Source organism: Solenopsis invicta, chromosome 8 (genome assembly GCF_016802725.1).
Source record: "Solenopsis invicta isolate M01_SB chromosome 8, UNIL_Sinv_3.0, whole genome shotgun sequence".
Taxonomy (NCBI): domain Eukaryota; kingdom Metazoa; phylum Arthropoda; class Insecta; order Hymenoptera; family Formicidae; genus Solenopsis; species Solenopsis invicta.
Window position 1 is genome coordinate 18,021,031 of NC_052671.1, and position 21,421 is coordinate 18,042,451.

The following is a 21,421-nucleotide window of genomic DNA, read 5'->3' on the forward strand; positions in this document are numbered from 1 at the left end:
GTATTTATTAATGTACAAACTGTAATATTTTAACCGTTTTTTTTTTCAAAATAATATTTTTCAAAATTGTTGTCATAATAAGTAGTTCTTCTAATTTTAATTCGACTAATCCAAAATTTTCAGAAAATATTCAACTCTTTCATCTGAACTACAACCAAATAAAAATTTTAACTTTTCAATTTTTCTGGTAAAAAAATCTTGGGAAAAAAATGAAAAAATTGAATTTTTTTTCAAAATTGCAAATTTTTACAAAATTAATGTTTTTAATTAATGTTCCGTTATAGTTCGGACAAAAATTATATTTATATAGATTAAAAATTATTAAAAATTTTTTTATTTCTGATAATTTCTGTATCTTAAATAAGTCATAAATCATGGACACAATAATAAGACCATATTTTTTTTATACATCCACACAGATTTGCAAATAATTGTTAAAAATATCTTTTTTAATGTTTAAAATAATTGATAAAAAGAACATTCAAATATTAAAGAATAAATGTATTAAATTTCAAATTTATAACGTTTAATTTCCTCAAAAAAAGTTTTCTCAAAATAAATACAAAAATAAATATCAAAAACAAAATTATTCCCTTAAGGAGCAATTCTAAATAATAAAATAAGACAAATTGAATAACAAAATTGCAATAAAAGCTTCGTATTTTAATTATATACATTTAAAAATATTAACGTTAAAAGTATCTAAACATGAATATTTAGAATATTAAAATTCAAAAACAAGACTTTTAACAAAATTTTATTATTCTTGATCTTGTAATTCTGAATATTTAAATATTCACGTAATAAGTGCCTAAAGTACATGAATGTTTACACATTAACTATAATTAAAAAACAATAATTAAAAAATAATCTCAATCAAAATTTTGTTATACTTGATTTTATTTTATCTCATCTGGAATCGCTTCTTAAACTTTTTCCCACCTCTGTTGCTAAACATAGGCTGTATATTTAATACTTTTATCTTAGTAAATTAGAGGTATTATAATGCACCACTTCATGTACTTTTTCATTACAAATTTATACTACATTCTGTTTCAAAAATCAATAAATATTTTTGTTATAAAGTTGGTACACGTAATTTTAAATGTATTGTTATTTACAAAAGTGCTTTTTTCTAATATTTTAAAAACTACCATCTCTTCAAGTTATATGTTTGTTACATACCTGTTATTTTACGAATGTATTCTAATTTTTTAATTGGCAACTTGGAATTTTTGACACGATTCTTGTTAATAAATTTAATTAATCGTGACATTGGCGCCTGAGATTCCTCATCATAAGAAATATTCATAAATTCCGTTTCTTTATCCTGTTGACTTACGCGTGCGTTTTTAGTTCGAACCTTAATAGTCTTTGATCGACCATGCAACACCGACGATTCATCACTCAAAATCACATCCTTTGATGTCTTGTGATCGTTAGAACTCTTATTTCCAAATAACGCATAAGCATGTTCTAATTCAATGATCGGCGTTGTCTCTTTTCCGGTTTCAGTTTCCAATGCTTCGGTAAACTTGTCATATTTTGAATTCTTACAGAGAATACTCAACTCCGATTGAGTACTAGTTTCCAATGGAATTGATTCTTCAAGTTCTGTATTGTGCGCAGTATCATTTGCAATATTATCCTGTATCATATTCGCTTCGTTGTTTGATGTCTCTCCTTTTACTCCGTTTACTGAAACTGTATTGCTTCTATCTTCAACCGAGACGTCATCACATACCTCAATTTTAAAAACCTGTTCAATGTTGGTAACAGGTAAAGTATCATTATTTCGAAGACAATCTTTGGCACTAGTCAAATCTTTTTCGTTTATAAACTTTCCGTCAGTACTATTTGTTTCGATAGAATCGACAACATTCTTCTCATCACATTTGTTATTTATACCACTCTTCTTGTTTTCAATTAACAAATTATCTTTTCGACGTGTATCTATGTGTCGTTTTATCAAACTTCCATTATCTTTTTGTCGAGTTACTAATAGAGTAGCCATATTTCTTATCACGCAGTGTGTAGAATCATTTTCATTAATGCTCGATTGAGAAACTATTTTTGGGGTATGTGCAATTCGTAATTTTTTCGCTGGTTCGTACTGGTTTGAGCATAATTTGTCGTCTTCTTGTTTATTCATAGATTTTTCTTGTAAATTTAAATTTCTCTTTAAATTTCTAACATTTTCTAGCTTATCGTCAGTCTCTTCTTCATTTTCAATTCGCAATTTTTTCGGTAATTCACTACATTCAGAGATATGTTCTAAAGATGATTCAACATTTTCGTGTTTATTTATACGCGGAATTACTTGCGACTTTCTCTTCAAGTTCCGAATATTCTTTAATAAACGTTCACCAATTTTACCTTTATGCACATTTTGACCTTTCCTCTTTATTTTACGTTCTTCTGCATTAATATCAACAATTTTGTCATCAGCACAAGCAATTTCTAACTGGTTATCTATACTAAGAACCTCTAGATTATCTTTGTTTAAAAGATGATCTTCACTTGCGTATACTTTGTCAGCGCAACGTGACATTGTTAAATTATCTTCGGCACATGCTAATTCCGCTGAATGCAAAGTATTTTTCTCATGAAGAACAGTTTGTTCTTCATAAAACTCTCTTTTGTCAGATTCATCAATGTCATTGAGAGACATATTGGATGTATTCATATTCAAAAATGTATTATTCTCATGCACGGGCAATATATCCTCAGATGTAGATTGTAAAGTATCAGTCGTTGTCTCGGTTTTATTACAAAATATATCTCGTTCTTGATACCTTTCAATATTTTCAATTTTCTGCGAAAATGTATTTTCACGTGCACATATCGAGTGTTGTCTCCTTTCTAGCTTAGTTTTTTTTGCGCAACAAGTACATTTTTCCGAATCAATATTTTGCTCATGTGTAGAACATATTTCTCTTTTCTCACTGTAATATTCTGCCACAGATTTACAAATTATAGAAATCAGATTCGAATTTAGCGAAATGTCGTTCTTACAACTGCAACGACAAGAACTGATATCTACTTTTTCCTTCAGTTTTCCTAACTTTTTTACTTTACTCTTTAATGACCGAATTTTCCTTTCCAATTCTTTAATAGACAAAGAATGCTTAGCTATTAAATCGTCAGAGTATAAATCCTCCCTTGCACGATTCCTATTTTGAGACAAGGTAAACGTTGGAAGAATCGAACTGGATTGATTGACAATCGGCGTATGTACATTTCTAAATTCAACATTTTCGCTGATTTGTGTCATCGCGGATGATCGTCCTGATTTAGAATTGCCAATCGTTAAATCATTATATGGGCTATATGGACGATGTGACATAAATGATATTCTAGAAAGAGCGCCTTCATTTTTATTCGTGGGATCTGAAAATGCACCTAAAGATTTAAAAAATGTAAAAAAATGCAATATACGTAATATAATATTTATATGTACGTAATACAATCAAGATTATATAACATTTAAAAAAATGTATATACACACTGCATGGTAAGTTTGGAAACGCTTGCAATTTACTCGCATTTCATGAAAATTTTAATTTTTTGGTGAAAAAAAATCGTAGACAAATTTTTTAATATACAGTTGAAAGATGGAGCTTCTACATTTAAACTTTATTTCTATGACATTTTGTTCCTAAATTATATAAAATCAAAAATTGATATATCTTTTAATATTTTTGTTTTACTTTGAAGCATTGTAATTTTATAAAACACTATTGGACAGGATTTAACCCTTAAACACACCGATCCCGTAAAATACGTAAACACATTTTTGGGTCTGGGAGACTTTTCCAACTTTGAGAAGTTATAACTTTTGTTCTAATCAACATTTTTCAACAATCTTTTTTTTCACATGACAGTTTAGAATCTCAGAAATGTGAGATTCTGCATAATCAATATTGCAGAAAAATGACTTATTGTTAAGTTATAAAAGAAAAACCATTAAAATTAGAAATTGTTCAAAAATCCACTTTTCCTTTAAAAAATCATATCTCCGCAATAAAAAACTTTTAAGGACTTTCAAATACGGTATTTTAAAGCTAAAGAGTCATACTTTCAAAAAAAAAAATTATGCTATTGTCATTCTTTTAAAAAAGTATAATTATATAACAAGGAGAATCGAGGTATTTTTGGGTGTCTAAAAATCCACTTTTTTTTTAATCATATCATTGCAGCAAAAAACTTTTAAAGACTTTACAATACGGCGTTTTAAAACTAAAGTCATACTTTCAAAAAAAAATTATGCCACTGCCATTTCTGTTAAAAAATATACCTACATAACAAGACAAATATGAAGTATTTTTCATAAACTCAAAATGTCTAAAATTGAACATTAAAGTGTTTCATAATATATTTCAAACTCTACGCAAAAATCCTCTCTTTCACGGCACTATAGTATTTTAACTTTAGATAGAGTAAGATATGCAAACGGATCTGTTTGAACGTGTTTTATCCAGTTTTTTGTACATAAGATTACTCACAAAAAAGTTTCATTCACACACTATATGAGTCGCATTGACCCTAACAAAACTTTGCTGCCGTGCCGTTCAAATTCTAGTTGACCAAAAAAGTTGATCAACCATATCAATCGAAAGAGGAAATTGTAATTTTATAATTCAAACATTTTTTATTCTTGGTCCAAATCTCCTATCTCATTCCGTCTTCACACAGCAAGCGTTCGAAACTTTGTACGGAGTCTCTCAGACCCACTTATGTGTTTAAGGATTAACATAAAAATTCTTCAAAAAATGGAAGGACTCTCAAAAATCAATAGAATTAAAAGAAGGGCTAATGATAGTCAAGACGCTGATGTTGATGCATATATTTCTGAGTTTATTCAAAATGAATTCAAGGACGTTTCGACCCTGTTTCGGGTCATCTTCAGCAAAGAAAGTCAAAATCGAACAGCCTCCACTTCACATGGCGTGGTCCTAGTGCTTAACGAGTCACAATCGAGTGGTCATCCGAATAAAATTGAAATTCTAAAGGGTGACCAACCGCACAAAAACGTGAATAAATACAAAATTAACATTAAAAGTAGGTGAATTGACAATCATGTAACAACGTAAAGACACATACATTTCGCCTGTGTCACAGTCAAGGCAATACTACTCAGCAGGTTGGTCACCCTTCAGAATTTCAATTTCACTCGGATGACCACCCGATTGTGACTCGTTAAGAATTAGGACCACGCCATGAAGTGGAGGCTGTTTGATTTCGACTTTCTTTGCTGAAGATGACCCGAAACAGGGTCGAAACGTCCTTGAATTCATTTTGAAACTCAGAAATATACGCACCAACATCAGCGTCTTGACTTTCATTAACCCCTCTTTCAATTCTATAAAAATTCTTTAAAACTTCTTAAAAATTGTCTAAAAATACTTGATTTTTTGTGAAATGGGAGAAAATCACGTTTTGAAACTTTTGGCAAATACTGTCAATATCTATGCTTTTAAGAATTAATATCTATGCTTTAAGAAGCAACGTATTATTTATGTTATCATCGTTACTTTTTTCTATCTATAATAATAATAATGAATCATTATATTATTACGGTAACCGTAACGAATTTAGTTGCTTTTATTGTTAGTTTCTCATTTTTTGTCTATTCACTAAACTTGTCCATTTTTTCAGTGTGTTCAAAAACAATAATCGGTGCCAAATCAATAACTATGCGATATATAAATGCAATTATAAATTTTATTTATTTTTATATTTTATACTTTAAATATAGAAAAATATTTTATACTTTATATTTCAAAATGCATTTCGGTAGTCATTGCCATTATTGTCAATACTACCTAGTCTAGAAAGTCTAGTATATATAATATATAACCTGAATTAGTTTTTCAAAAAACTGAAAGTAAATATTACAATACATTATTAATAACGACATTTACATTTCTAAATATTTAATAAAAATTGTCAATATAAAATTTGCACATTTATTAATTGCAATCTAAATTGTATAAAGTATATTAAAAGATAGATATTACTATAAAAAATTTGACGCATTAAATTTAATGTAAAGAAAAGCTTCTTATACATATAGTTTGAAGTTAAACGTTTTAATATAATTATAATTTTATGAATAGTAATTATTAAATGATATAACTTTAAAATCAAATACCTTACTTTAGCATTATAAAAATGTAACGAAAAAATAATAAATAACTTTCTAAGTAAACGTAATACGTTACTTTTTTAATTTAATAAGTAATGCTAATGCTACTTTTTACATAAGTAATGGTAAGTATTACTTTTAAAGTAACGTTTCCACAATCATGATTGTTTTTAGAAATTGCTTACAACTAACATATCATAATACATTAAAATCATTGCTACTTACTGGATAATAAACGTGGCGGTGAATAAATTTTTTTCGGTGGAGAAGAAGACAAGTTCTCAATTAATTTTGGATATGCAGTCATGGTTTTGTATATTTCCTCAGGAGTTTCATCTGGGGACAAATGAGTTTCACATTTTGCACAAAACAATGGATGTGGATCATCTTTCATGTTATAAAATTCGTCAGTCATAATATTTTTATCTTGTACTTCGCATTTCGTACTCGGTTGATTATCACACAATGATACATTAATACCAATATCTGAACTTGATTTCGTACCTATAAATGTTAAGTTACACCGTAAGAGCACATAATAAAAAGCATATAAAAAAATATTTAGTTACATACTCACCTATATTTGTTTTAGTAGTATCAAAATCTGCAGAAATTTTCGTTTTTTCTCTTTTTTTGGATACTGATTTTAGCTTTTTTAATTCACTTTCCAAATCTTTAATTTTATCTGTAAAAAAAAAGTAAATCTCACATTTTTTTAAATAAACAAATTTAATCTTCTGTATCTATTAAGGATGTATCACACACATTTACAAAATAAAAAAAATTATTAAAAAATTACAGATTGTTCTATATTATAAAATTGAAAATAATAAAAATAAAATTTGGAAATAATGAAATTAGCAGCAATTTTCTAACTAAATTAAAAATTATTTCAATCAAAAGTAAAAATGTGCTCTAATTAAAATATTATAAAAAAATAATGACAAAAATCTGAATTTTTTTACATAAGTACTTTAAACATTCAAAATAATTTATATGAAGTTCCGCTGCAGAGATTAATTGTTCTATAAATAAATAATATTTATTTATAGAATAATTTCAGAATCGCAATAAATCTTTACTTTGTATATTTAGAATTAAAGTACTTTCAAATAAACTATAAAAATGTGTATTATATACACACGCGCGCGCGCGCGCGCGCGCACGCACGCACGCACACACACACACACACACACACACACACACACACACACACACACACAATTTTTTAATGAACATTTTCAATCTTTAATAATGTCATATCTCACAGCCAAATTTAAAAAAATAAAAAAAAATGAAAACTAATAATGTTATTAAATAAAAATATAATGTTATTCACAACTCTTATATGTATACATATAGTTTATTTAAAATATAAATATTAATATATTTCTAATTTTATTTTATTTTACAGAGTTTATATATATCCTTAAATAATACATAAGAAATGTACGAAAAAAAACATTTAATTGATTACCTTCGAAAGATGACTTTTGTAGATTATATTCCATAAGTTTGGCAGCATGTTCATCTTCCAAGACTTTTATTTTGCAATTTAATTGTTGAAAAGTTTTTTCATTTGCATCTATAGTTATCTCATATTCACTTATTTTGTTTACTAATCTTTCGTTATTTTTTTTATCATTTACATTCTTCTGAAATTTTTGAAGTATTATTCTTAATACATATATAAAATACGCATCGCAATAATTACAATAAGGAACAACTCGCTTGTGGAAAAATGTAATCAAGAGTATTCAGATCAATATGTGTAACCGATATGAGCAAACAAACGCAGATGTATAATTAATAAAATCATCATACAAAATTATTCAATTAATAAAATACGATAAATTTGTATAATTATTCGCAAATATAATTTTTTTAAATGTACATTTTCAATCTCTACTATAGTATCATATCGCAACCACAATTATTTGAAGAGATATACATCTGTGTACTATAAATTTTGTATCACATTAAAACTTGCACTTGCCAACATGTATCGATACAAAATATAATTGTTTTTCCAGATAAAATTAAAATATATCAGTTAATATACAAAACAATGGAAACGAATAACCCTTCAAGCTAATAATCATTCGCTTATTCGTACATAAAAAGATACGTTATCTATGTATATCTTAAAACAGTTTTGCAAGTGCTATCTCTTAATAAGTTATTATGTAACCTGCGATTTTACCTGATGAAATATATTCAATAAAACCTGCAAATCTATTTTTTTCTTTTTTTTTATATTTGACACTAGTGTTCAATATGATTTTGCATTAAAATGACTATTTTGGCACCCGAATTCTTAGTAAAGGTAAACATTTATAATGATTTAGGCGATTACTCAAATTTTGTAAAAAAATTCCTAAGAATTCTCGAATTTTCCGGAACCTTTATTTATTGAATATTCCAATAAGATTAGAGCATTTTTTAAATTTTAATCTTTCATTTCTTTTTAATTTTTTAATATAACTCTTTAAAATATATTTACTTCATTATATCTTTTCATATTCCTTAATTATATAATTATAAAGAAAAGACACTTGAGTTTTAAATATTAATTTGAAATGTAAGAACCTCATACGCTCAACAATAATAGTGTCAATAACTTTTTTATAAAAACTTGTGAATCACAAAGGAATATACATAAATGTGTATGTCTGCTAATAAAATTTACATTACCAAGAAATAAAATGATGAAACAATTTTATTTAAAAAAGGAAGAGAGAATTTCAATTCAAAAGTAAAGTTTTTCAAAAAAATTTCCTGAATACCAACAAAATTCCTAAGCATCCATGAAAATTCATGACTTTTAAAGATAAAATAGATTCTCTAAAAATTTCAAATTTTTCAATTCTTTTCAATAATTAACATACTGTTAAATACCATAAATGAACACTTATGTAGTAATGCTATGTACAATTTTACATGTTTCTAAATATCAGTTTAAAAAATTAAAATTCTTTTAAATTTACAAAAAGAATCTATCGTTATTTTATAAATAACTTAAAAGTATAGTAATAAATTAATCTAGGACAAAATATTACTTACAAGTTCTAATTCTCTTATTTTATCCATGGCAGACGTATAATTGGATATATTATGTTTAGTTTCTTTCTTTGCAACATCCAAATCATATTTTAAATGATTAATTTCTTTTATGTTTTCACAATACTTCTTAATTAAATTGCTGAAATAGATAAATATTTTATTAAATCTTTTCGCAATATTGCTAACATATTGTATCAAAAGTATATAATCCAAATAACACAGGTATTCTATGTATAAAATAAAATTAACTTTTTTACAAGAATATTCTCAAAAAATGATCTATTGTATATACATACATACATACATATATATATATATATATATATATATATATATATATATATATTTCTAAAATATATGTATTGTTTATTAAGAATAAATTCTAATCTGAGCCTGAACCAGAAGATGTTAAAATCAACATTAAAAATATATAATTGTTAGATCAAAATAACGAGCAATATTGTACCAACATTTAATTTTAATGTTTATTGCTGATGATAAATAAATAATAATAGCAAATATTTAACCCTTAAACACATAAGTGGGTCTGAGAGACCCCATATAAAGTTTCAACCGCTTGCTATGTGAAGACGGAAGATAGGAGGTTTAGACCAAGACGTAAAAAAATTTGAAGTCTCCTCTTTCGATTGATATGGTTGATCAACTTTTTTGGTCAACTAGAATTCGAACGGCACGGCAGTAAAGTTTTGTTAGGGTCAATGCGACCCATATAGTGTGAATAAAACTTTTTTGTGAGTAATCTTATGTAAAAAAACTGGATAAAACACATTAAATAGATTTAAGGCCAATAAACGAGCAATAACGGTTGTCGTACATAAAATATTTATTCTGTTATGAAATCAATGGTACGTTGAATAAATATTTTATATACGACAACCGTTATTGCTCGTTTATTGGCCTTAAATCTATTTAATATGTATACAATACGAGCGTAGAAAATTTATTTAATGGATAAAACACGTTCAAACAGGTCCGTTCGCGTACGTTACTCTGTCTAAAGTTAAAATACTATAATGTCGTAAAAGAGAGGATTTTCGCATAGGGTCCGAAATATATTATGAAACACATCAATTTTCAATTTTAGACACCTTGAGTTTATAAAAAATACTTCATATTTGCTTTGTTACGTAAGTATATTTTTTAATAGAAATAACAGTAACATAATTTTTTTGGAAGTATGACTCTTTAGCTTTAAAACGCCGTATTGTAAAGTCTTTAAAAGTTTTTTGTTGCAGAGATATAATTTTTTTTTAAAGTGGATTTTTAGACACCCAAAAATACCTCATATTCTCCTTATTATATAATTCTACTTTTTAAAAGGAATGACAATACCATAACTTTTTTTGAAAGTATGACTCTTTAGCTTTAAAATGCCATATTTGAAAGTCCTTAAAAGTTTTTTATTGCAGAAATATGATTTTTTAAAAGAAAATTGGATTTTTGAACAATTTCTAATTTTTGCTTAATGGTTTTTCTTTTATAACTTATTAATAAGTCATTTTTTGCCAATATCGATTATGCAGTCACATTTCTGAGATGCTGAACATTTGAACATTCATATAAAAAAAAAGATTGTTGAAAAATGTTGATTAAAACTCAAGTTATAACTTCTCAAAGTTGAAAAAGTCTTCCAGACCCGAAAATGTATTTACGTATTTTACGGAATCGGTGTGTTTAAGGGTTAAATATTTGACATGTTTTGGATCGATTGATCTCACTTGGTCCTTTTCAAAAGCCCCATATACAAAATAAATAATATAACTAATAATCAGAAAAAATTTTAGAGTTCCATTACTACGATTAAAATAAAATACACAAATCGAATATATTAGCCGACGTAGTGATGCAAAATTTAGAAAATGAAACCATAAATAGTTTGGATTTTGATTTACAATTATATTATCAATTAGTTGACATTATTTTATCACTTCTAGAAGGCAAATCAATAACTTTAATAAGTTATTAATTTGCCTTTTAAAAGTGATAAAATAATTTGCCTTCTAGAAGTTACATTAAAAAAATGTAACAGTATATATAATAGACTATAATTTACGATAAAAGAGAAAAACCACCGTATTAGTTTCTTATATGTATCCTTGATAGGTTTCAGAAGATAACATTATTATTGATTGATTTCATAAAGAAACTTTTTCAGGAAGATATTTATCTTATTTGTCAAATCACCCACTATACCATAACATTGGTATGATCTATGGCATATGGATAGGGCGATTCTTTTAGTCCACCTGACTTTTCATAAAAAAATATAGAGTTTATTGTGGAAGTATTATTAAAAAATGGTTATCCTTTAGATTTAATTTTTGATAACATGAAAAAAAGATTTAAAAAATCTTATCAGAATCAAACTGAACAATGATACAGAGTCAGAATTTGTAATAATAAATAAAATAAAAAGAAAGATAATAATCATTCCTTACACAAAAAAAATGATAACTTTCGTTGTATGGAAATGGTAAAATCATTATTAAAAAACAATATATAATTGGTTATAGAATTTTAAATAAATTAATTGAATTTATTAAGGATGTACTAGCAGTAACGTCTAACATTGACAATGCCTTGAAAATTTTATAAATAGTTTCTATTTATTATCTGAACACATGTTTAAAATTTGAAATCGATCCTCTAACTGATTCACAAGTTATTCAACTTTGAATTTTGCATGTATTCTTATGGTGTAGCATTTGTGTACATTTCCATCTTATATCATCAAAATTATGAAGAGGCAACATTGCCAATATTCTAAAACTTTGTGAGTAAATAAAATATTAAGCAATATCTCTAAAAAAAAGTTTGTATCGATTTACTAACTCGTTATTAAGATATCAATGATAAAACAACGCAAAATTTCAGTAAATATCAAATTTCCGAATAGGCTATATAACCACATTCTATTTTGAATAACGCTACTGACAATGCTTTGGCAAAATTATATTATTTCAAATCATCAATTATTCAATACAATGTTGACTACAGTTATCGACTCTAGCGCTTGTCATTTTAAAAATTTAAAAATTTTTATAAAAATATTTTTTATAAAAACTTTTATAAAAATAATTTTTTATAAAAATAATTTTTTATAAAAATATATTTTATATAATATTTTTCTTTAACATGAAATTGTGACAAAAATTAATCCTTAAACACACCAATCCCGTAAAATACGTAAACACATTTTCGGGTCTGGGAGACTTTTTCAACTTTGAGAAGTTATAACTTTAGTTTTAATCAACATATTTCAACAATCTTTTTTTCATATGAATGTTCAGAAATCTCAGAAATGTGACTGCATAATCAATATTACCAAAAAATGACTTATTATTAAAATAATGACTTATTATAAAAGAAAAACCATTAAGCAAAAATTAGAAATTGTTCAAAAATCCACTTCTCCTTTAAAAAATCATATCTCTGCAATAAAAAACTTTTAAGGACTTTCAAATACGGTATTTTAAAGCTAAAGAGTCATACTTTCAAAAAAAAAAAAAAAATAAAGGTATTGTCATTCTTTTTAAAAAGTAGAATTATATAACAAAAAGAATATGAGGTATTTTTGGATGTCTAAAAATCCACTTTTTTTTTTAAACCATATCTTTGCAACAAAAAACTTTGAAAAACTTTACAATAAGACGTTTTAAAGCTAAAGAGTCATATTTTCAAAAAAAATTATGTCACTACCATTTCTATTAAAAAAATATACTTACATAACAAAGTAAATGTGAGGTATTTTTCATAAACTCAAGGTGTGTGTCTAAATTTAAAAATTGATGTGTTTCATAATATATTTCGAACCCTACACAAAAATCCTGTCTTAGAATAACATACACAAACGGACCTATTTGAACGTGATTTGTCCAATTTTTGACATAAGATTACTCACAAAAAAGTTTCATTCACACACTATATAGGTCGTATTGACCCTAATAAAACTTTGCTGCCGTGCCGTTCGAATTCTAGTTGACCAAAAAAGTTGATAACCATATCAATCGAAAGAGATTTCAAACTTTTTTTACGTCCTAGTCCGAACCTCCTATCTCATTACGTTTCCACACAGCAAACGTTCAAAACTTCTCTATGGAGTCTCTCAGACCCACTTATGTGTTTAAGGTTTAAATCTGTTGGTATAAAAACCAGGTTTTGAAAAAATCGCATTTTTAAGCATTTTATGACTGCAACGCTATCTATCAATAAATGTTAAAGTTTCTGTAAATCATAATATATTCTTCATTGAACAAGAAAACCGATATTACTAACGATTTTCAATTAATCAAACTAGATTTTTTAAGCCTTTAAATGTCCATTCTCGTAAAAATTCGAGTTTTGAAGAATTAAATAAATGACTTACTGTCAGTATTTTTGGCTACAAAAATTCAAGCTTATATATTTGATTCCTGTCAACAATATCTCAATGATCAACTCAACAGGATATGCCTCAATATGATTTAAAAAAATAAAAATAGCATGTTACGTCAATTTTCGTGTTTAAACAACTACAACGACTTTAAAACTTTTTAAAAATCTGTAAAAAATGGAGGGTTACTTTTGCAACATATATTTTCGATTTTCGGTGAAGCACATGAAGAAAAAAAATAGTCGGTTTTTTTAGACCACCTTAATATATACACAACATATGTATAAATTTTTAAAAAACAATTTTCTATTGTACTGATTGGATAAACTAACACCAAATTGATTTATGAAATATCGTGGCATGATCGATGAGCGGTTTATGGCAAACTGAAATACTGTATTTGATTGGGGTATTGTGTCAATGTATTCTTGAGACTGCATTATTGCGCGAAATACAGCCTTAATTATAACGATTGAGTCAATTTAATAGAAGATGGTCTGGATATTCCTACCGTCTCCGTTTTTGTGTAATTATATTGGACAGTGTATTTTTATTTTAACATTACTTTAATATTATGCAATATGCGAGTTTAAATTTGTGTGTTTTAAACGTATTTTAATGACAGTAATAAAAGTCTAAAATTTTTTATGACTTAGTTATATTATTTATTTTGTATGTAGCGATTGAAAAGGATCAAAACAAGTCGAAACATGTCTCATGATTAAATAGTTACTCTTATTATTTATTTGTCATCAACAATAAACATTAAGATTCGTTAATGACATGATATTGCTGTGTATTTTAGCTTACTTTTGTTTTGTTTATTTGGTATAAACAAGCTTGTCTTCTTGTTATGATAAAATATATTTTGATGCTTTCATTTTTTTCTGTTAACATTTATATTTGTATAAATATCTAGATTATAAATCCATATATATTTTTTTTTTTTCTTTTAAATGGATTCACAAAATATTAATCACAACTTTGTTCTTATGTATCCAGAGAAAAAATGTCATAGATTATAAAACTAATTTAATTTTGGAATATTCCATAAATATTCTTTAATATGTTTTAATAAATAATAATATATTTTTTTAATATTTTTAATTTAATAAATAATAAAATATTCTAATATTTTTCATACGTATGGAATGTTCATAGAATATACTTATATTATCTGAAACGTTTTCTACAAAAATAAAACAAGTCCCTTTTTTAAAATTTGGATTATGGTGCCAAATTATTCTTCATTAGTAATGTCACATCATAATTTTGTTCCAGCAAGAATTAAACAGAAAAAAGGAAACATAAATCGGTAATAAATGTTAAATTAATTCAAGAGAAAGGGCTGATGCAAATCAAACACTGTTCTTAGTGCGTATAAAAGATTCATGTTTATTAATCTCCCATTTAAAAACTTTTGAACGTTTTGACTTGAGTTTGGGTCATCCTCAGTAATTTACAATTTTTTATACGCACTAACAACAGCGTTTAACTCGCATTAGCCCTTTTGAATTGTTAAATCTCGTGAATCCTTCAAATTTTCTTTAAGCGTTAAACTCCTGCCAATCAAATAAATCCATATATTTTTTTTCTTCTTTTAAATGGATTCACAAAATATTAATCACAACTTTGTTCTTATGTATCCAAAGAAAAAAATGTCATATTTACATAATAAATGATTTGTATGCAGATAGAATTTTTTTCAGAAAATATTAACTCTAACAAGGGGAACCCACAAACTTCTGATCATTGATTTTAATAAAGTTTTACAGGTGTGTAGTATTCACCCAAATCTTTACTATATTGAAACTATAAGTGGCAGATATTAAGCATTCTCCAAAAAATAATGATTAAATAAGGTGTCACGCAAATTAATGCACTGCACTGTACAAGACATTATTTTCCACAATATTTTTGAAACATTACTATAAGATTGTTGAATATAACAAAAAAAACTGTAATATTTTTACATATAGTGCTGCAATATGCAATGTTGCTGCAAACTCCTGTGCTGTATAGCATGTATGTACACAAAAAATAAATGTGTATACTTAAGATTAAATATTAAATTAAAGATTAAAGATTAAATATTAAATTAAAAATATAAAATAAAAATTTAATTTTTTGGACTTGTTTGGTTTTTATAAAAAATCCTTCAATCTACTAAAAAAAACTCAGAAGAAGAGTACTTGAAGAAATACTTACTCTGTCTTACACATTTTTTGTTTTAGTAATATCATTGATTTTTTTACCTGATCATGTTCCTGAAAATCAATTCTTGGTTAAATCATGTCTCATAAATAATTGAGAAATATTGCAAAAATAATCCAGAAGAAAATCCATTAAAGTCTCACAATGTACAAATATTTTTAAATACTATGGGGCCGTCCATATATTACGTAAGCAAATTTTTAGCCATTTTTGAGTCCCCCCCTCCCCAATGTAAGCAAATGTCAGATTTTCTAAGACCCCCCCCCCAAAAAAAATTACGTAAGATTTTCCTATATGCTCCTAATGTAAATTCTGAAAATATCTAATTTGCTGATATTATTAATAACAATTCATTTTGGCGTATTTTTTTTGTTTTCAACGCATCTATATGATTCTTTAAATAACTGAGAGTAGAGAGAATATAGTATCAGTGTGCAAAATACATACCCCTAAAATATTGTGAGAATTATAAGAATACAATATGTTATCGGCAAAATTAATAAAATCTTTTATTTCACTTAATTGTAATTATCAACACTCAATCGTCATTTTCAAATAGTCCTCTCAACCAATTACTCATATTATTTATCACAATATCCTCCTGATTAATAAAGTGCGAGTCGCTGTTATTATCTGCCTCTACTTCTGTTTCTTCCATCCACTCTGTATCTTCACACCCCAATGCGAGAAAGAGGCACCTCGAGACGCCTTCTCATCTTCAACATCCGGAGATACACGCCGGGGACAGACATAAAAAATCTTACGTAAGAATGTGTATGACCCCCTCTCTCCCCATGGCAGTATTTGTCAGAATTTGCCTGACCCCCCCCCCTCCCCCATTTATGCTTACGTAATATATAGACGGCCCCTACTGCATTTCATATAAACTTAAAGTGAAATATACAAGAAAAATGACAGCAAAATCATGTAATTGCTGTTGTTGCACCTGAGTAAAAATCTTTTTTTTTAATAAATAAAAACCAAGTGATAACAATTTTAATTCTTCTTTAAAAATTAATATCACAAAATTTTGATAATATCCAATTCAACCCAAGCAATGTATTTTTCAAAAAATAAATAAAATCTGAAAATTGTACCAATATACACAAATTAATTATTTTCTAAAGTAATATGTATAATTTCATTGAGAAATAACTGTTGCATGTACAACTGTTTTTAATATAAGGAAAATATTTTTAAATATTTTAAATATAAAAGTAAAAGGACATGCAGCCATATTCATGTAATTGCTATTTTTCAGTACATACAAAGCATAAAGCCGTTTGTTTTCTGTTCCTGAACTCCCTGAATTAGTGTGCACTTAAAATAAAAGATATATATTTGAAATTTAGTGAAAGCAAGAAGGAACATTCCATTGCAGTCTAGTGCAGGAATAGAAAACAAGCCTACGCAAACATTAGACAACACATTCAAGATTGTGAACTGAGGAATATAATTTAATCAATTACATAATTTTAACTTCAATTCATTTCATTTCCATTAGTTAAATTCTAATCTATAATTCGCAATCTTTACTTTCCTATACAATGTAATAAAGATTTTAAAAATCAATTTTTTCTCCCAAACCATTTTATCCCTTCTACGAGTGTATAATTGGACACTGAAAAAAAGAGGAATATACAAAAAATATCACATATTTTGAAAATACAACATCTAACTACAAAAAACAATAATTTATAAAAAATAATCATGATCATCAATCTATTATGATCAAAAAAAAACTTTCTGATCAAGTTTTGAAAAGACCGGCATGGATGGCACCTCGTTTAACGAATTTTCGCAATTCATACATCCATACGTCTTTGATAATAATACACATCAGAAAATATTTACAAAAAATGTAAAAAGAAGTGTTTATTCATACGCAGTAGAAATGATCTAATGTATCCTGCATAACCTACATTAACCTAACCTCATATTTCGAAGTACGTAGCATAATCAAATCGCTTAAGTTTAATACTCAATACAAATGTTTAATACTTACGATATTATCCACGATATTGTGAAAATTCGTACTATTATTATCCATTGTATATTAAATTATAATGCGTAATACTTATTTCGGAAAATTGTTGATTCTTGCACATTGCCTCAAGCAAGCAAGTACCGACACTTTTCCCGCTGTCAAATTTCGAACATTTAAGGCCGGTTCTACAATCAGGAAGGAGCATTTGGCGAGAACCCCATGGTTAAGGCCGGTTCTACAATGCGTCGTATACTTTAACTATAGGCTTGTTTTCTATTCCTGCACTAGAGTGCAGAGTTGCCGCTGATGCGCCGATTTGCAGCACACCGCTGCCAGAAAGAACAGCACTCGCTAGCACCCGTTGGCACTTTCTCCCCACTTATCGGCCTGCGTCGAGCAGCCGAGGCGCCGAGTGGGAACTTCTTCTGTCTTTTTCTCTCTCGAGCGGTCTCTCTTCTTCTCGACCTATCCTCTTCTGACTCGAACGTTCTCTTTCTCTCGTATTACAGGCACAGCTTTTGGCTCATGCTAGGTCGAGAAGGAGAGAGACCGCTCGAGAGAGAGAAAGAGACAGAAGGAGTCCCCACTCGGTGCCTCGGCTGCTCGACGCAGGCCGATAAGTGGGGAGAAAGTGCTAGCGAGTGCTGTTCTTTCTGGCAGCGGTGTGCTGCAAATCGGCGCATCAGCGGCAACTCTGCTAGAGTGCACTGGAACGTTCCTTCTTGCTTTCGCTAACTTTGAAACATCTATCTATTTCATTTTAAGTGTACACTTATTTAGAGAGTTCAGGAACAGAAACAAACGGTATAAGGGCCACTTGCACCAACGCCGATTAACTTAATCGCTGATTAGTCTATCGGAATTGAACAATCGTATTTGTCGTTAAGTAAAAACGACAAATGCGATTGGTCAATTTCGATAGACTAATCAGCGATTAAAGCCTGCCGCAGACGATACGTTTTTTCTTACGGGATTGCTTACGTGCTCCTATACTGGCAGTCTTACGTGCTCCCGTACTGAAAATGGGTAGCTTACGGGCTACGCTATTGGCTCGCGTATGTACTGGATTTTCGTAATAGATCATGTCCTATTTTTCTTACGTGATTCTGTACTGGTTTATTGTGAAAGCCAATCAGGACGCAGTCTGTATAGGTTATACTGGGTTATACCAGCCGTTTGTTTTCTGTTCCTGAACTCTCTAAATAAGTGTACACTTAAAATGAAATAGATAGATGTTTCAAAGTTAGCGAAAGCAAGAAGGAACGTTCCAGTACAGTCTAGTGCAGGAACAGAAAACAAGCCTCATGTTATACTGTCGAAGTGTTGTCAAAGTTCAAACGTGAATTCACTTCGCAAACATGACGTCGTGCAAAAATGAAAAGACTTTAAAATAGTCCAAAAAAAGTATTTTATGTTTAATAGAGGCCTACTAATAGGAACCATGTTTATATGCGATAAACACATCAAATTACCATAATAAGCACAGTAAAAGTAAGGCATTAAAGAATGTATTGACTGTCGACTCCATAAACGTCGGCGATATTTATTTCGTTGTCGCAATTTTTCAATAATTAAAAATAATGCAATAGCAATTTTACGACAGTGTACAACTGTTGCAATAATTTCATCCATCTCATCTATCTCATCCATATTTAAGCGTGCCGCTTCTATGAAACAAATTTCAGTTGCTCAGCCCGTACGAAAACTCACACCGTGTGAAGCCACGGCCAGTAGCACTGCCAGTACCATTGTCCCATGGTGGAAATAATAAGGTGTGCTTGTATTGCGGACACATTTTCGTCTGTTCTGCACATCGTGACAAAAATCGTCTATTTTGAACTCATACAAACAGATTCTTGTGTCGGTGTGTTTCCGTGAGTTAGTACACAGTCAAAAGTGCAAAACATGGCGGACTTCTGTCACGTTCTGTGATTGGATATTGCAAGAAACGTGCGCATAAGCACACCTTATTACTTCCACCATGCCATTGCCCGTACGGTAGCAAGTAAGAAAATCCAGTTAGAAATCCAGTAAGAAAAAACGTATCGTCTGCGGCAGGCTTAAGTTAGGCTGTGTTCCGTTTTTACTGGCAGTGCAGTAAATGTGACGTCATGACAGTACACCCAGCGACTTTGAATATGTCCATGGGGAAATTTTCTAAACTGAGAAGTCACTATCTTTTTATATACTTACAGTTCATGATTAACGTAACGACCAATAACCTGTAGTAGTTTCATTAATCATAAACTGCAAGTATGTAGAAAGTGCTGACTTCTCAGTTTGGGTGTACACCCAAGGACTTTGATTCTGTCCATGGGGAAATTTTCCAAACTGAGAAGTCAGCACTTTCTACATACTTGCAGTTCATGATTAATGAAACTACTAGAGGTTATTGGTCGTTACGTTAATCATGAACTGTAAGTATATAGAAAGATAGTGACTTCTCAGTTTAGAAAATTTCCCCATGGACATATTCAAAGTCGCTGGGTGTACTGTCATGACGTCACATTTACTGCACTGCCAGTAAAAACGGAACACAGCCTAACTTAAGCCTGCCGCAGACGATACGTTTTTTCTTACTGGATTTCTAACTGGATTTTCTTACTTGCTACCGTACGGGCAATGGCATGGTGGAAGTAATAAGATGTGCTTATGCGCACGTTTCTTGCAATATCCAATCACAGAACGTGACAGAAGTCCGCCATGTTTTGCACTTTTGACTGTGTACTAACTCACGGAAACACACCGACACAAGAATCTGTTTGTATGAGTTCAAAATAGACGATTTTTGTCACGATGCGCAGAACAGACGAAAATGTGTCCGCAATACGAGCACACCTTATTACTTCCACCATGGGACAATGGTACTGAAGTGCTACTGGCCGCGGCTTCACACGGTGTGAATTTTCGTACGGGCTGAGCAACTGAAATTTGTGTCATAGAAGCGGCACGCTTAAATATGGATGAGATAGATGAGATGGATGAAATTATTGCAACAGTTGTACACCCAAAGACTTTGATTCTGTCCATGGGGAAATTTTCCAAATTGAGAAGTCACCACTTTCTACATACTCGCAGTTCATGATTAATGAAACGACTAAAGCTTATTGGTTGTTACGTTAATCATGAACTGTAAGTATGTAGAAAGATAGCGACTTTTCAGTTTGAAAAATTTCCCCATGGACAGAATCAAAGTCCTTGGGTGTACATTGTCGTAAAATTGCTATTGCATTATTTTTAATTATTGAAAAATTGCGACAACAAAATAAATATCGCCGACGTTTATGGAATCGACAGTCAATACTTTCTTTAATGCCTTACTTTTACTGTGCTTATTATGGGGTGTTTACGATAACTGATCAGATCTCGGATTGAATTGAACAATGGTACTCAACCTAAGTATAGAAAACTTCCCTAGACTAATCGGATTGACAATCGCTGTCTCAAATGTAATCCGATTGATGACGAAAGCGTGGAGACACAGAAGCACGCTTGAAAAGTAAATCTCTTTATTTTTTTAAATAATAACACGAAAGATACAAGCTAAAGTTAAAAGGAATGATTTAAATTTAGATTTATTGCAATATTTTTTGTCTAAACACCGGATTTTGTTTAA

General features: G+C 28.9%; 1 protein-coding gene across 5 annotated transcripts in view; it reads right to left on the reverse strand.

Moving 5' to 3' along the window:
* The window catches only part of LOC105195886, a 38,794-nt gene extending 20,381 nt beyond the window's left edge, over positions 1-18,413 (reverse strand). For 2 of the 5 annotated variants that reach the window (XR_005575331.1, XM_039452454.1), the window contains exons 1-7: positions 17,824-18,413; positions 15,813-15,871; positions 9,212-9,350; positions 7,626-7,803; positions 6,726-6,833; positions 6,374-6,652; positions 1,186-3,402 (exon numbers count right to left, since the gene is read on the reverse strand). Coding sequence is in view for 3 of the 5 variants with exons in the window: in XM_039452454.1 (XP_039308388.1) it covers positions 1,186-3,402; positions 6,374-6,652; positions 6,726-6,833; positions 7,626-7,803; positions 9,212-9,350; positions 15,813-15,871; positions 17,824-17,868 (3,025 nt within the window). In the remaining 2 variants the exon portion in view is untranslated. The remainder of the gene's footprint in view (positions 1-1,185; positions 3,403-6,373; positions 6,653-6,725; positions 6,834-7,625; positions 7,804-9,211; positions 9,351-15,812; positions 15,872-17,823) is intronic. The other 3 variants (XR_005575330.1, XM_039452453.1, XM_039452455.1) reach the window with 2 other exon arrangements.
* Positions 18,414-21,421: the final 3,008 nt, after the last annotated feature.